Source organism: Macaca fascicularis, chromosome 1 (assembly GCF_037993035.2).
Source record: "Macaca fascicularis isolate 582-1 chromosome 1, T2T-MFA8v1.1".
Classification (NCBI taxonomy): domain Eukaryota; kingdom Metazoa; phylum Chordata; class Mammalia; order Primates; family Cercopithecidae; genus Macaca; species Macaca fascicularis.
This window is the reverse complement of record NC_088375.1, coordinates 179,913,788-179,930,552: the sequence shown is the minus strand read 5'-3', so window position 1 is coordinate 179,930,552 and position 16,765 is coordinate 179,913,788. Positions and strand designations below refer to the sequence as shown.

Below are 16,765 nucleotides of genomic sequence, written 5' to 3'. Positions count from 1 at the left end.
GAGTCCTCACCAGAAAGGTAGTGTTCTGTTCCACAGACAGCATGGGTTGTGGTTTTTTGTTTGTTTTTCTTTCTATTCCTTTGTATGAGAGACAGCATGGTTCTTGATATCCAACAGATACTGGTTTGAACTCTGGCTCTGCTACCTAAAGGCTGTGTGCATGTCACTTAATCACCCTGAGCCTCAATTTGATCATCTGTAAATCTGGGCAAAAGTACTGCCGAATATGGGGGGTTAAGGAGTGCTGCAATGCCTCCAGGTGTTGCAGTCTATTCAGTACCTTTGCTTAATGCCTGGCATGCGATAAGTAGTGCTCAACAACCCTAGGAACCCAGCCAAAGTCATGGGCTGGACGAGTCCCTTCCCTGAGACATGCCTGAAAGAAATATCAACCAGATCTGCATGCCCAGAAGGTGGCAAGGAAAACCAGATGCAAGGTCTTGATGACGTCTGCAGGCTCCCTGTCCAAGGACATGGCAACTGCCACCAGCAGTCTCTCCATAGGTACTCCTGCTGCTTTAAAGGCCCAGAATGAGCCCTACAGCTGAATCCTCAGCGAATGGGGTGAGGGGCCGCCTCTGCCACCTAACAGCAGTCCAGCCACATACCCTGGCTCTGCCCAAACCTTGGCCTCCCCAGGCTTTCTCCCAACTGCCCACATCAACCTGATTACAGTTCCTCTAACACACCAGATGCTTCATATGTCCATGCCTTTGCTCCAGTTCCCTCTACTTGGAATGTCCTTCCCCTGCCTGGTCTACCTGCCAAAAACCTACCTATTTTCAGAGAAGTCCAAAGGGCACCTTCACTAGGACGTTTCCCCTGTCAGCAGGGAGCTGGCCCTCCCTGATGTGCATGCACACACTCCCATCCTCACCCTCCCTCTGTCCTGCCCCTGTAATACTGCATGGCACCCAGATGTCCAGGTGTCTGCCTCCCCTTCCAGCAGGTGAGTGCTCAGCGGGCAGGGGCCAGATAGGGATTCATCTGAGTGCCCAGTGCCTGACACGTGGTGGAAGCTCCATGCGTGTGAGTGTGCTGAGTAGATGGATGGATGAATCAACGAAGGAACTAATGAATGAAAGAGTAAAATAGGCCAGTGCCCTGTTCCCAGGCCCCCACTTGCATACACAAGCATCAGCAACAGCATTCCCAGGCTCAAGCCCAACGTGACCACCTTACATCTCCTCTAAGGAGACTCTCGGCCTCCCAGCCCGTGGGCTCTGCCTTTTTTGGCCTCTGCTATCCATCTATTCTGGTTGCCAGGACTTTGGACCCAGCACAGACTGGGGAGCCCTGGGCGGGGAGTTGAGGTTGTATGGCTGCACCTGGCACTCTGGTTCCGCCCACAGCACAGGGCTTCCCTCCGCCCTGAGTCCACGGAGGGAAGGACTAGAACTGGGCCAGTTCGAGCTCGGCTGGCTCGAGCGCAGTGCAGGAGGGTCCCGTTACTTACGGCAGCCGCGTGAAGCCTAGGCCCTGCTGCGGCGGTGTGTTTCCAGGAGCCAGGGTGAGCCAGGTGAAGGGCCCTGGGGGCTTCCCTTCCTCCGGGGGCTGGCAGGACAAGGAGCAAGGCCAATGCTCCCTGCAGGTGATGTGGGCCTCCCCCGCCACCGTACCCATGCCTGAGACTCTGGCAGAGCCAACCTCCCCTGCCTCATCGATGAGGACCAGGCTAAGGCACCTGCACTCACATCTGCACACCTGACCACAGGGCAGAACCTCTTGCACCCGCCATCCCTGGAGTTGAGTGCCGCCCTTCCTTCTCAGGGCCAGGGGTCTGTGATGGAGGTGGGACCACCTGACTTCTGTCTGGTTACCTCTATGGATTTGGGGTGGCAGCTGAAGAAGTGGGTATGGGGAAAAAAACCCCTGAAATATACTGCAGGCAGGAAAGGAAAGGCGCTGTTCACATTGAATTCTGGAACCGAGCTAACCGCTGTACCTGGATTATCTTATTTAATCCCAACGGCCACCCTCTCAGGTCCGTTATCCACTTTTATAAATAAGGACATGGAGGCACACAGTCACCCCACTAATGAGTGCCAAGCCAGGAATTGAACCCAAGCACCTCACTCCAGAGCCTGCCTGCCTCCTCTTTTGTGTTCTCTATTCCGTTTGCTTTACAAACATTTATGTGACACCTGCCATGAGCAGAGCATCGAGGCTGAAGTGCATCAGGCAGCCTCTACCTTCAAGGTTATGCTGTTAAATGGATGCAATAAATCTAATGGTCTGGGAACTGCTCCGATGAAAAGAAATACAGCCACAACAAGTAAGTCTGTCATCAGCCCTGCTCTGAGCCGCCAGTGACTCTCCCTTCCCTCATCAGCGCTCTTGGTGTGGCATTCAAGGCCGTTCAGGATCTGGGCCCTCACCACCTCTACAGCTCCCACTCTCTGACCTCCTTAGCCCGGCCATCCTGAATGGTTCAGCTATGGGGCAGGAGGGTGCAGTGGCTGAGTACTGATTGGCTGTGGAGCCAGGCGCCTGCATCCCAATTCCAGCCTCACAGCTTACTAGCTGGAGGAGGCCTTGGGCACTTTGCTTAGGTGCTCTGTGCCTCAGTTTCCTCATCTGCAACATGAGCAGGATAACAGCACCTACCTCATACAGGCGCTATGCGAATTAGATGCATTAATCTACATGAAGCATGTGGAACACAGCTTGCCTCAAAGTACGTGTTCAATCTATGACATTGTTATTTTCTGTTCCCTAACTTGTCATGCTCTCTGAGCTTTGGGCCTTTGTGCACCCTGTTCTCTCTGCCTGGACCATTCTTCCTTCCACTTGTTCCCCTCCTTCCACCCCCAACTGTTCCTCCCTTCACTAACGAGTAGCCTTCAATCAGGCCTAACTGCCTCCTTCAGGAAGCTCTCCCTGTCTCCTTATCCCACATGTCCCCATGGCACCTGCACCGCGGTGCATTTTTGTTTACTTCATGGTTCCCACTCTGTAAACTGAGTCAGGGACCCTGAGCTGTGCACTTTGATAATGCCAGGGCCTAGTACTGCACCTGCTCAGCACATAGTAGATGCACAACAAATTATTACCAGCTGACAATATAGAGCAAGGAGTGATTAATTCTGAATAGGTCAGGGATGGAAGCCACCACATACGATGGACTTGGGTCATGAAGTTGAAGAAGGAATTGGGGGGTGGGGTTAGGTGGGAGGGCCTTCTGGCATATTCCAGGGGTAGTGCCTGTGCTGGCCTGGCTCAGTAACGGCAGCTGCCACCTCCTGAGCACTTAGGATATGCCAGGCAACATTCTTGGTGTTTTATTTGGATTCGTTCACTTAATCCTCCCAACACCTCTAGAAAGCAGGTATCTTTCTAGCCCCATTTTACTGACAGGAAAAGTGGTGTGAAGAGGTTAAGTAACTTGCCCAAAGTCAGCTAGCTAATGAAAAATAGAGCCAGAACTTGAATTCAGGACTCTGCTAAGTCCCTCAGGAGATATCCATATTAACGAGACCAGCCCTCTGCCTTCAAGGAGTTTGCAATAGACCCAGCTGCCTTTGCCTTGCTCAGTCCAAGCTTATGGTAAAGTCTGAGCACTCACTGTGTCATGCAGTGTCCCCAACCTGTCTGCCTGGGTAGAATAATCCACTGTCTGTGGAAACCCCTGCCAGAGCCCACCGTCGAATCCCCATAGCACCCAATACCTTGCCAATGGGGCTCCCGTTGCCCTATGAGCTTTTCTTGGCAAGACTTGGCAGCAAGTGCTGCCCTGGAAAAAGGGCATCCTGAGTTACCATGAACTGGTGCCACCTTTTCACTCTCCTGGCCCTACACAGTTTTGATTAGCTAAGGGCAATTAAGCTTTAACCACAGGGGCTCATTAGCAGCCTTGGGCACCGCTGGCTTGACGGGAATGCCTGCACCGGGATGGTGCTTCAAGTTGCCACCCCGTTCTGCTGGCCATAGTGCCCCACCCACCTACCTTCTGTGCAAAGTATCACTTAATATACAGGCAGCCCCACTTGCCAGGCCTCTGCTGTGGGCCAGGCACTGTTATCCCCATTTTACAGATAAGGAAGCTAAAGTGGAGGGACTATGAGGAAGTGCCTTGCACAAATGTCATGGAGATAATGAGTGGCCCAGAGAGTCTGACTCCAGAGTCTGTAGCTGGGGTCACTATAAGCCTTTTATTTTAATTTTATTTTTGAGACAGGGTCTCTCTGTTGCCCAGGTTGGAATACAGTGGCAGGATCTGGGCTCACTGCAACCTCTGCTTCCTGGGCTCAAGCCATCCTCCCACCTCAGCCTCCCAAATAGCTGGCACTTGGCCGGGCACGGTAGCTCAAGCCTGTAATCCCAGCACTTTGGGAGGCCAAGACGGGTGGATCATGAGGTCATGAGATCGAGACCATCCTGGCTAATACGGTGAAACCCCGTCTCTACTAAAAAACACAAAAAACTAGCCGGGTGAGGTGGCGGGCACCTGTAGTCCCAGCTGCTCAGGAGGCTGAGGCAGGAGAATGGCGTAAACCCGGGAGGCGGAGCTTGCAGTGAGCTGAGATCTGGCCACTGCACTCCAGCCTGGGCGACAGAGCAAGACTCCGTCTCAAAACAAAACAAAACAAAACAAAATAGCTGGCACTACAGGTGCCTGCCACCATGCCCAACTAATTTTCGTATTTTTTGTAGAGACGGGGTTTTGCCTTGTGGCCCAGGCTGGTCTCAAACTCTAGGATTACAGGCGTGTGCCCAGCCTCATTATTTTAAATTAAGCAAAATACCTTGACTTTTTTCAGATGTTACTTAAGTTTGCAATAACATCATAAAAGTATTTTCCCATTTTACACGTTATAAGAAAACTTAAAAATCCTTTTCCTAACTCTAAAACAAAGCCTCACATGCCCTTGGATGCGTAACAACCCATTCTAAAAAGCACTCATGCATCTTGGTGTGGAAATGGATCATGAGAACTCTGGAGACCTGGCACTTAAGTAGTTAAGGAAATGACAGTTTCAACAGATTTCTGCAAAGCTCCTTTATGGATAGCCCAGCAGGTGTTTCTTCCATTAAAACACAGAATATTAATGGAGCCCTTGATTTACATTCTAAGCCTGATTTACACAATGGTTTTGTTATGCACCAGTCTTTGTCCCCAAGTATTAATTCTGCTAAATATTTCCCAGGCAGTCGCTGCTAGATCTCCCCAAGGAATGAGCAATGATAATACAGCCTGTACCTGCTATTTTGCCAGCATCCCATTTCATCAATTTATGGCAAGAGGTAAAATTGGCAAGTTCAGAAATGAGACAGCAGGGCACACAGTTTGAGTATTTCTGTCTTTTCTCTAAGGAGATGCAGCTATTCTGCAGGTGCCTCCTAATTCTTGTCCGTGGCATTTCCCAGGAAAGTTGTCAAGCATCTTATTAAGAAAACAAGATCCAGGTCTTGAGATAACAAAGTTAACAGCAGAACCTGAGCTCCCAGTGGGGGGATTTCCTAAGTCGTCTGGTGTAAGGGAAGTGTCTGTGAGTGCAGACTAAGGGGCAATTAAGCATTTCATGTAAGTGAGCTTGGTCAACCCCCAAACCACCTATAAGGTGGGTACCATTAGCATGAGTATCCTACCGATGGAGAATCTGAGACACACATAGGGCAAGTAATTTGTCTGAGGTCACGTCCCCAGTAAGTGAATCTAGGATTATGTCTCTTCAAGGCTCTGATCTTTTCGCCAAATCACACTGCCTCTGGCTACTAGAAGAAACACTGGCTTCCTGATTAGGACACAGGTTTCATTCAGCCTGACCTTGGGCAAATTGGTGTCCTACCTGTATTTCTCTCCTTCTTGTAAAATAAAGAGAATGGGCACCTGTTTCAAGCAGCTCAAAGGCTGATCCAGCCAGTCTTCTCTTCACTCAGCAGGACCAATCAGAGAGGAGGGGCACCTGTGCTGTCCTCAGGTGTCTTGCGAGTCAGATGACATGTGGCAGGTTCATTCCTGCTCCAGGCCCACTTCCCAGCTGAGAGCCAAGGCCAGCTTCAAGTTTACCTAAACTCTAAAGCTCCAGGATTCTATATCATCCTCAAGTCAGTCCAGGCCTTGCACATTAATCAAAAGTAAAATTCACTGGCTCTCTATTCCTGGAATCTGGTTTTTAAAAGTGCTTACATTAGGCTAACCTCCCATAAACAAACAAGCTTATGGGGCATACATTTAAAGTTAAAAAATTATTTAGCCAAAAAATAAAAATAAAATTTTTTTAGCCAAAGTGACACACTACTTGGGAGGCTGAATTGGGAGGATGCTTAAGCCCAGCCTGAACAACATAGCAAGAATCCTGCTTCTCTTTTTTTTATTTTTTGAGACAGGGTCTGGCTCTGTCACCCAGGCTGGAGTGTAGTGGTGCCATCTCAGCTTACTGCAACCTCCACTTCCTGGGCTCTAGTGATCCTCCCATCTCAGCCTCCCAAGTAGCTGGGACTACAGGCGTGTGCCACCATGCCCGGGTAATGTTGTCCAGGCTGGTCTTGAACTCTTGGGCTCAAGTGATCTGCCGGCCTCAGCCACCCAAAGTGCTGGGATAGCAGGCTTGAGCCACTGCTCCCACGCAAAAACGCTGTCTCTTAAAAAAAAAAATTTAAAGCACCCATTTGCATGAATCCTAATTTCTCACATACTTTAGGCTAACTTGGTTAGAGAAATACATAATTTAGTTTTATTTATTGAAATCACTTTTGCAGAGGCCAAGCAGTGTAGTGAGAAGGACAATTTTTGGCCAGTGCCTACAATCTAGTTGTTATTGTAACAGCTGTGCATCCTCGGGTAAGTTGCTGAACTAGATCCTCATGCTTCCTTATCTGTAAAATGAGTTAACAGCATCTGCCTTGCACAATTGTGAAATCTGAAAATGGTATATAAAGTGCCTAAGATTGGCCAGCTGCAGTGGCTCACACCTGTAATCCCAGCACTTTGGGAGGCCGAGGCAGGAGGATTGCTTGAAGCCAGGAGTTGGAGACCAACCTGGGCAACAAAGTGAGAGCCTGTCTCTTAAAAAAAAAAAAAAAAAAAAAAAAAATTAGCCACTGTGGGTGGTGGACACCTGTAGTCCCAACCTACTCAGGAGGCTGAGGCAGGATCGCTTGAGCCCAGGAGTTAGAAACCTGGTGCCTGAGCATCATAGTGAGGCCCCATCTCTAAAAAATAAAAATAAATTAAAAAATTTAAAAAGTGCCTCACACCACAGTGGCATATGGCAGTTCCTCCATAAATAAATGGCCAGCCCATTAAAAGCAGAGTGAGCACATCAGTCTGATAATGAACAACTGAAATTACTAAAAGAAATGCCCAGCTACAAAGTGGACCCAGAGGAGGCAGCTCTTGCACCAGGAGCTCTCAATTGACTTTGACTGCACATTACAATCCACTGGGAAGCTTTAAACTTCCCAGTGCCCAGGCCATACCCTACATGTAACCAGACCCTCTGGATGGGACCTAGGTGATTCCAATGTGCAAGGGTAAGCTCCTCTGCCTTGTCATCTAGCCTCACCAGGTTTGCTCTCAGAATGCACGTCTCCTAGCCTGAAAATCTGAGGTATTCCAAAGGAATCCTGGGCCCGGAGCTCCAATGGCAGGACTGGGAGCTGGTAGGGCTTGGCTACACATTCATTAGACCACCTGATGCTGGCCAGGCATGGTGGCTCAAGCCTGTAATCCCACCACTTTGGGAGGCCAAGGCAGGCAGATCACCTGAGGTCGGGAGTTCGAGACTAGCCCGACCAACATGGAGAAACCCTGTCTCTACTAAAAATACAAAATTAGCCAGGTGTGGTGGCGCATGCCTGTAAGGCTGAGGCAGGAGAATCGCTTGAATCTGGGAGGTGGAGGTTGTGGTGAGCCGAGATCACGCCATTACACTCCAGCCTGGGCAAGAAGAGCGAAATTCCATCTCAAAAAACAAAAAAAACAAAAACAAAAACAAGAAACCTGATGCTGTGTGCTTGGAGGCAGGCAGGGTTCCTCTACCAGTAACCAGCTGCCTGGAGGCTGTTTAGCAGGTGGAAAAACTGGTCAAAACAACTGCAGTGCACTGGGAATTAGCTCAGGGGCCTGGCCTCAGGGAGCTCACCATCAACAAGAGGCAGGACCACTGTACAATGAGCTGTGTATACACAAAACAAGAAGGGATGTGATCTGTGCAATGGGAGGCAGGAGAACCACTATTCAGAGCTGTCAGGCAGCTTTTTAGCAGGTGCTGGCTTTGAGCTTGGTCTTGATAGATTCTTGTCAGATGTGGACATGTAGAGAGCCTAGGGGGCCAAGGATGGAAAATTGGTTATGTTCCTTATCTAGGAAGCAGGAGCAATGAAAGTAGTTGGCATTGCTAGGGTAGTTCAAGCCTGCTCCATTTTCCATAGAATTCAGGCAGAGAGTAGCTTTTTCTTTTTTCTTTAAACCAGCGTCTACATTAAGGAAACAAGAGACCAGCTTTTAATATTCACCCCATTGTGGCTCTAGGATCCAACTCTGCACCTAGGATAAGGTCACCATGCCAGTTGAAGCCTGCTGCCCTGATACTTGAGGGGAAGAAATGGTTTAAACCACATTTTCCTAACCAACTGATTTTTTATGTGGGGGCTGGGGTATGTGGGAACAGTCAAAAAGGAAAGAAACGGAGTAGGAAGCTGTTGCACTGTTAAAATGGCAGATGTTGTCACTGTTTCAAATTAATGTGCAAGGCTCATTCCAATAGTTTGACTTTATTCAATCAATAGAACGTGATCTCAGTGGTTAAGCCATCTTAATAGGGCCAGGTCTCTTGAGGTAGTTTTTGGGCCATCTGTTAATTACATCAACTTTCCAGGAAGCAAGACTATGGAGAATGAGAGGAATCAGACTACCTGTCACAAACCTCTCGTGGAACCCTCTAGTGACACCTATAAGGACGTTACAGATCTAGTTCCAGACTTCATAGATCTAGTTCCATTATCTCAAGTTACAGATGGGGAAACTGAGGCTCCAGCAGAGGGCGGGGATGTATCTAAGTCACTAGTGAGTTGGTGGCAGTCAGGTCTCTTGATTCTTTTCCCCATACTCTCAGCCCAACTTCTCAGTGGAGGGGCACTGGCAGGCCTGCTCTCTGGACAGAATGTAGCAAAAGGCCCGTGGTCAAACTGATACGGGGTGGGGAAGGTTGGGGGGGCCCTCAGCCATCAGCCATTCTCATCCTACACGTGAAAAACTCAGCTGAGAGAAGGGAAGTGACTTACCCCCTCAGGGTAAGATCCAAGACTGGAGCTTGGCTCTCTTGCCTCTCAGCCTCCTAGTAGAAGTTTCCACAGTGGAATACAAAAGGAAAGGTATTTGGCAGCATGGCCTATCTGAAAAGGATCAAGTTAATGACTTTAAATACAAATAATCTGAACACATGACTGGAAAATTGGTTTCCCTAACGTGATCTCACCCTCCATGAGCTGTGCTGTTTCTGGAGAGAACAGTCCAGGAAAGGGGTGTAGGAAAAGGCAGCGTTAGAATGAACACCAAGGCTGCAAGATGGGGGCAGGGGTGGGCTGGGGGCATTTAGATGGTCTGCACTTGGGTCAATAAATCCATGACTCCATCTTTGGTGAGGAAGACCACCTCACCAGTGTTCTGACACCAAACCTCAAAATGTGCAGGGTCCTCCAGGGCCCTCTTGCCAGCAATGATCACAAAGGGGTAGCCAAACTTGTTGGCATCTTTCAGTCTGTTTCCGATGGTCAGATGGGTCCTGTCGTCCAGCAGCACCTCCCCGTGAAGCTGAGGCACTGCCTCTGTGATGTGGTCGCACAGCTGCCCTATGAGCTCAGAGGCCGCCTCCTCCTTACTGCCCTTCTTAGGGGGGATGAGGCAGGCTTGGTAAGGGGCCAGTAGGCTGGGCCAGCGGACACAGTCTTCTGTAGAGAGGACTTCAATGGCAGCAGCCAAGATCCGTGTCACACCCAAGCCATAGCACCCCATTTCAGCCAGGGATGGTTTGCCATAGATGTTGGTAAACTGGGCATTGAAAATGGATGAGTACTTGGTACCCAGGTAAAATGTGTGCCCCACCTCAATGCCTTTGGTTTCGGTCAGTGGGCCCTGGCAAGCAGGGCAGTTCATCTGTGACAAGTCTAGTGTCTCCAAGTTGGCTGAGAAGCTGCAGTGGGGACAGATGGCAAGCCGGTCCTCTCCAACATCCACAGGGAGCTGGAACTCATGAGACATCGTGCCTCCGATGCTGCCGACATCAGCCTGGACCTTGACAAATCGCAGCCCTAGCCTGTTGAACAGGCTGCAATAGGCATCACACACCAGGTTGTAGGTCTGCTGGGCAGCCTCTGGGGAGGAGTCAAAGGTGTACATATCCTTCATGTAAAACTCTCGGCCACGGAGAAGACCAAAGCGGGGCCTGGGCTCATCCCGAAACTTCCTTGTCACTTGGTACAGCAGGAAGGGAAGCTGCTTGTAGGACAGTTTCTTCTGCGCAGCAATTAAGGCTGTAATGGCTTCCTCGTGAGTTGGTCCTAAGCAGTATTCCTTGCCATGCCTGTCTCTAAGTCTTAGCAGCTCCTTGCCCATCAAGTCCCACCGGTTGGTGGCTTGCCAGAGCTCTGCCGGGCTGAGGGTGGGCATGTTGACTTTCTGGCCCCCGATGGCCTGCATCTCCTGGTCTATCACTCGCACGAGCTTCTCCATGGCACGGACGGTGTACGGCAGGAGGTGATAACAGCCGGGGCTTGCTGGGTAGATCAGGCCCACCTGCAGCATCAACCGCTGGCTCTTACAGGTCAGGTCACCAAATTTGTCCTGCAGGGAGAGCACCTGGTCTTCCCGAAGGTTCTGTGGCTGGAACACACGAGACAGCAGCAGGCGCCGCCCTCCTCTTGGGGCACAGTGGTGAAACCTGTGAGGAACATACCCAGAGAGCTGGCGGCTGCAGGTGGCCAGGGCAGGCAATGCTCTGCATCTTGTCAGCAGCCCTTCCATGACACCCTGGCACCGGGAAGCACGGGCACCTGGAGAAAAATGAGTTGTGTGAGAATGAGCATCGCCCGTGTTCCAACACCACGAAGCAGCCAACCCAGTCTGCTCTCAACAAACTTCGAAGACAGCCGCTGATTCTGCAGATACAAATCCTTCCATTTCTAATATCCTAGCAGATCAAAGCACTATTTCTCTAACCTCTTACTTCTGTTTTTGAAAAATCAGTATTTTCCTTATTATAAAAACATTAACAACATCCTGTGGAGAGACAGCGTTGTGTAGTGACTGCACAGGCTCTGGAATCAGGCAGCCTAGATTCCAGTCAGGCCTCCCACGGGCTGCACCCTGTGTAGCTGGCGACATGTGTCTTAACCCCTCTGTGCTATTTCTTCATCTGTCAATAGTAATAACAACAGGACCTACCTTCTAGGCTTACTGTGGACACAGAAGAGTTATAAAAAGTTCTTGGAACAGCATCTGGCATGTACCATGAGCTCAACTAATGTCTGCTATTATTATTATAGAAAACTAGGGGGGGGGGAATCTGAAAACAAATGGGCACGCTGGCTTACGCCTGTAATTCCAGCACTTTGGGAGGCCGAGACGGGTGGATCACCTGAGGTCAGGAGTTCGAGACCAGCCTGACCAACATGGTGAAACCCTGTCTACTAAAAATACAAAAATTAGCTGGGCACACGCCTGTAATCCCAGCTACTTGGGAGGCTGAGGCAGGAGATTCGCTTGAACCTGGGGGTGGAGGTTGCAGTGAGCTGAGACTATGCCACTGCATTCCAGCCCGGGAAACACAATGAGACTCTGTCTCAAAGGGAAAAAAAAGAAAGTAAAGAAAACTGTAATCCCTCAGCCCGGAGTCAACTGCAGCTGACGTTTTGTTGCAATCTGTCTGTTGCAAACCCTGTCCTTTGCACATCCCTCTCTTGTCCCTCTACCTGCCCCAACATTTATTTATTTTTATTTTTTATTTATTTTTTTTTTTGAGACGGAGTCTTGCTCTGTAGCCCGGGCTGGAGCGCAGTGGCCGGATCTCAGCTCACTGCAAGCTCCGCCTCCCGGGTTTAGGCCATTCTCCTGCCTCAGCCTCCGGAGTAGCTGGGACTACAGGCGCCCGCCACCTCGCCCGGCTAGTTTTTTGTATTTTTAGTAGAGACGGGGTTTCACGGTGTTAGCCAGGATGGTCTCGATCTCCTGACCTCGTGATCCGCCCGTCTCGGCCTCCCAAAGTGCTGGGATTACAGGCTTGAGCCACCGCGCCCGGCCTGCCCCAACATTTAAATGTCATGGGCCTCTTCCCTCTTCACAGCACATACTCCCTGGACAGCCCGCATGCTGAGGGCTGACTCAAAATCTCCACCTGCCTCCCGGAGAATACATCAGGCAGGTACTTCAAACTCCGTGTCCCAGAATGAACTCAGCATTCTCCCCTCAAACCCACTCCCCCTCCAGCACTGCCTGTCATTGTGAATAGCACCAAAAGTTGCACTTCGCCCAAACCAGAATGTGGGGTTCACCTGCTCTGCCCCTCTCTGTGTCCCACATTCACAGCCCTCTTGGCCCTGTCATTCCTACCTCTTCCTTTGCTGTTCAGTCTGTCCCTCTTCTCTCCACAGCCTCCACCCAGGTCCAGGCCACCCTCATCTCTCACCTGGACGGTTGCAACAGCCTCCCCACTGGTCTCCTGGTTTCCATTCCCGCCCTCCTTCAATCCATCCTCTATACTGCAGCCACAGGGGAGACTTCCCAAGCACAGATGCTAACAGCTTTTCTTGGTTACAATGGCCTCCTGCTACCCTTAGAATAAGGTCTAAGCTTCTGACCTTCAGGGTGTGCACAGCCCCACATGGGCTGACCCCCTTGGACCTCATCTCACCACTGCCCCCTCTCTGATCCGGCTTCACCATGCCCCCCTCTTTTTTTGAGATGGAGTCTCGCTCTGTCACCCAGGCTGGAGTGCAGTGGCGCGATCTCCGCTCACTGCAAGCTCCGCCTCCCATGTTCACGCCATTCTCCGGCCTCAGCCTCCCGAGTAGCTGGGACCACAGGCACCGGCCACCACGTCCGGCTAATTTTTTTGTATTTTTAGTAGAGACAGGGTTTCACCGTGTTAGCCCAGGATGGTCTAGATCTCCTGACCTCGTGATCCGCCTGCCTTGGCCTCCTGGAGCGCTGGGATTACAGGCATGAGCCACTGCACCCTACCCCATGCCCATTCTTAAACATACTGTCCCTTTTGCACAGAACACCCCTCTCCCCTTTTCCTGCCAACATCTAGTCATCCTCCAGGCCTCAGGATAACCATCCTCTCCCCAGGAAGCCTTTCTTGTCCCACTCCCCATACCCCCAAAGGGCTGGCTTTTCCCGCACAGCCCACTTGTCTCCTAGGGTTCCTGCCCATTTGGCTGCCTCTCTTCTCCCAGACACTTGGCTCAGTGCAATCAAGGACCTGTCTAGCTTGCTCACCACTGTATCTTCAGCACGTGACAGGGGCCTACTGGACATTGTCCAATGGGCAAGTATGTTTCTCTGATTTCACAAAATAATCACACATTTCTAATGGCAGTACAACATTCCATTGATTGACCACATCAAAAACCAGTAGTTGGTTTTCTCTGTTATACATAATCTACAATGAAGAGAAGGCTTTTTTTGTCATATATTTGGGAGAGGCATTGAAGAATGGAATTACTGAATCAAAGGCTATAAATTATTTTGAGATTTTTTATTTGTATTGCCAAATTTAGTGAGTACCTCTACTTTTCAGCACAGTCCATGCAACAAAGCTGCCGGCAGTACGCTGGGAATGGGTTACTGATTCCCCTCAGCTCTAGGGAGCTGGGATCTCCCAGCTGGTTACCTCTAGCAGCCTCAGGTCCTCCAGCTGGTTCTCTCCAATCTCAAGCAGCCTCATCCATTTCCCCTGTGCACTGTACAAATGTTTAAAGGTGGTGAGGCACTGCCACAGAGCCCTAGTGTGGTGCTGTAGGAACGTTCAGGCCATGGAGGCAAGGCACATGTGGATTCACCCCTGGCTCCATCACTTCCTTGTGATCCAACCTTACTTAGGCCAGTGGCTCCAGCCAGAAACTCATCCTTGATTCCTCCTAAAGCAAATGAGTCTGTCTCCAAGGTTTCCCTTAAGTCCACCCCCTCCTTTCTGGCCCTTACTGCCTCAACATTGGGTTAGCCCCTCAAAACCACTTGCTACATGACAGTTGCCCAGTGGTTCTGAAATCGAATCGAGCATCAGAATCACTGGAGGGCTTTTTTTTTTTGTTTTTTTTTTTTGTTTTGAGACAGAGCTCACTCTATGACCTAGGCTGGAGTGCAGTGGTACAATCTCAGATCACTGCAAACTCCGTACCCCCAGGCTCAAGCGATTCTCTTGCTTCTGCCTCCTGAGTAGCTGGGATTACAGGCATGCGCCACCATGCCCAGCTACTTTTCATATTTTTAGTAGAAACAGAGTTTCACCATGTTGGCCAGGCTGGTCTCAAAACTCCTTGACCTCAAGTGATCGGCCTGCCTCGGCCTCCCAAAGTGCTGGGATTACAGGCGTGAGCCACCATGCCTGGCTGGGCTTGTTAAAACAGTGATTGCAGAGGCCCATCTCCAGAGCTTCTGATTTAGTAAGTTTGGGGTGTGGGCCGAGAACCTGAATTTCTAACAAGTTCCCGGTGACACTGATGCTGCTGGTCCAGGGACCTCAGTGGGAGAACCACTGCAGGGGTCTAGCTGTGTACCACAGATGACTAACCTCACAAACTCCATGAGGATGACAGCTATGTCTATTTTATTCCAAGTTTTATCTGCGGCATTCAGCACAGTGCCTGGACACAGTGGACACTCAATACATGTTTTTTTTCTTTCTTTCTTAAAAAATAGAGATGGAGTCTTGCTATGTTGCCCAGGCTGGTCTTGAACTCCTGGCCTCATACTATCCACCTGCCTAAGCTTCCCAAATTGCTGGGATTACAGGCGTGAGCCACTGTGCCCAGGCTCAATACACGTTCTATCAATGCATGAACTGAGTACTTATTGAAGCCCGTCAGTCCAGTCTCCGTATTAGTCTCCAGCTAAAAAGACAGCTGACCCAACCACTCCCATTTACAATCCATTAACGGCTGGTTCTCGTTATTTTCTCAGAATGGCACCAAAGCTCTTCATATTTTGATCCCAACACACCTCTTCCAGCTTCTTATCCTAGCATTCCCCAAGTTGCTCATCATTCTTGAAACAGACTGACATCCCCAAAACCCCCAGCAATTCCAACTCGAATTCAAGGTTCACTTATTCTAAGAAACTTTCTCCAACCCCTCTAAACAGAGAAAGTCACCTCCTCTGTGCTCCACTGCACACACCTCTTTTTAGTATACTGTACTAGAATCATGTCCAAAAATATTTTTGAGGAACTGTTGTGTGCCAGGCATTGGAAGCAAATGATGTTTCACATACATTTTTTTTTTTCTTTCTGGGGGTGTGTACAGGGGCCAGGAGGGGAGGTCAGTGTCGATGTTTAACATTCTATTCCTTGATAAAATTACAAGTTCATGAAGTTTTATACATCTTTAAATTTCAGAGTCTAGCATAATGCCTACTATTTATTACTATTTGTTGATCAACATATTGATAAATTAAGAGCAAAGTAAAGGGGTGCAATGATATAATTATCTGGATAATGTAAACGAGAGCTTTGAGCCCTCCTCCTCCACGTTCAGCATGTCTGTCCTCAGACCCCTCAGCTTATACAAACAGGAGAATAAGTAGAATTATCTCAATTTTTCAGTTATCTACAGGGAATATCTAGAAAGCAATACAGTAACTAACGTATGCAACACTTTAGGCTCCGGGAAACAGCCTCTGAGTCATTCAGTCGATTTTTCTGAGTACGTACTCTGTGTGGGACACTGTCAGCCCTTCCAGCCCAGGCCTTTTCAAAGATTCTTTGACTCACTATTTCCTCCTAATCTAATCTGAAAAGTTGTACATAAAGCGTTTACAACGGTACCTGATACATAATATTAAGTGCCACAAAGTGCTATTATTATTATTATTATGATGCCCAACTCAGAAAAAGGAGGCTCTGAGATATAAAGTCATTTGTGTCAAGCCACACAGCAAATAAGCGCAGGGTCTGACCTGGAAGGCAAGGTCCCCACCTCCAAATCCTAGTTTCCATCACGAACTGTGCTACATTAAACAGCAACGGAACCCTAGGCCTAGTTCTAAGAACCGGCTCGGCCTTCACTCGCTCGGTGTCCCTGGTCCAATCACTTCGCTCCGGACCTCCGTTTTCTCCAACATAAAACGGGAAGGCTGGCTCGGGCAGCAGGTGGTCCCAGGGCCTTTCCAGAGCTGGCACTTCGAGAACACCGTGTGACTCTCACGACGACCGAGGGACAGACCAGGAAGTGCTGCCCTCATTTTACAACGGAGGACACGGAGACCAGGAGACGAAGAGTATCAAAAGTTTACGTGATTCTCAGCCCGCCCCAACACAAGGACGGGATGCAAGTGGGAAAATGAACAGCAGGGTCCTAGGTCTCCGCGCCCAGACCGCGTGCCCGCTTCACATCGCTGCCCGCGCCCGTCCCTCAGGTCTGGCAGTCACCCACGTTCACCTACCGCAATCCCCAGCCCACGCCGCCCGCAAGACTGCCGCCGCGCCCGCGCCAGCGCGCTTGCGCCTCGAGCAAGCCCGCCCTTAAGCCCTGCCTCCTGCCCTTCTCCCCAATCGCAAAGCCGCGCTCAGGGGCGGGGCCGAGTGCAGGGGCGCTCTGGCCCCGC

At 50.0% G+C, this 16,765-nt stretch overlaps 1 protein-coding gene across 4 annotated transcripts; it reads right to left on the bottom strand.

The window, feature by feature from the left end:
* Positions 1 to 4,984: 4,984 nt before the first annotated feature.
* PARS2 (prolyl-tRNA synthetase 2, mitochondrial) lies at positions 4,985 to 16,647 on the bottom strand. Of its 4 annotated transcripts, none has more exons than XR_001485079.4 (3): positions 16,118 to 16,647; positions 9,229 to 10,995; positions 4,985 to 8,268 (listed from the first exon to the last, which is right to left on the bottom strand). XR_001485079.4 is itself a non-coding variant. In XM_005543272.5 (2 exons), the coding sequence occupies exon 2, from the start codon at positions 10,964 to 10,966 to the stop codon at positions 9,539 to 9,541; it is 1,428 nt and encodes a 475-aa protein (XP_005543329.2). In that variant the 5' UTR covers positions 10,967 to 10,995; positions 16,138 to 16,647; the 3' UTR covers positions 8,700 to 9,538. The 4 variants fall into 4 exon arrangements, 2 of the variants coding, with proteins under 2 accessions (XP_005543329.2, XP_005543328.2); XR_012419844.1 differs by having other exon boundaries at positions 16,604 to 16,647; XM_005543272.5 differs by lacking the exon at positions 4,985 to 8,268 and having other exon boundaries at positions 8,700 to 10,995; positions 16,138 to 16,647.
* Between the last annotated feature and the right edge of the window lie 118 nt (positions 16,648 to 16,765).

Excerpts from the sequence above, each read along its gene's own strand:
- PARS2 (XM_005543272.5), bottom strand. The coding sequence starts at position 10,966 with ATGGAAGGGCTGCTGACAAGATGCAGAGCATTGCCTGCCCTGGCCACC.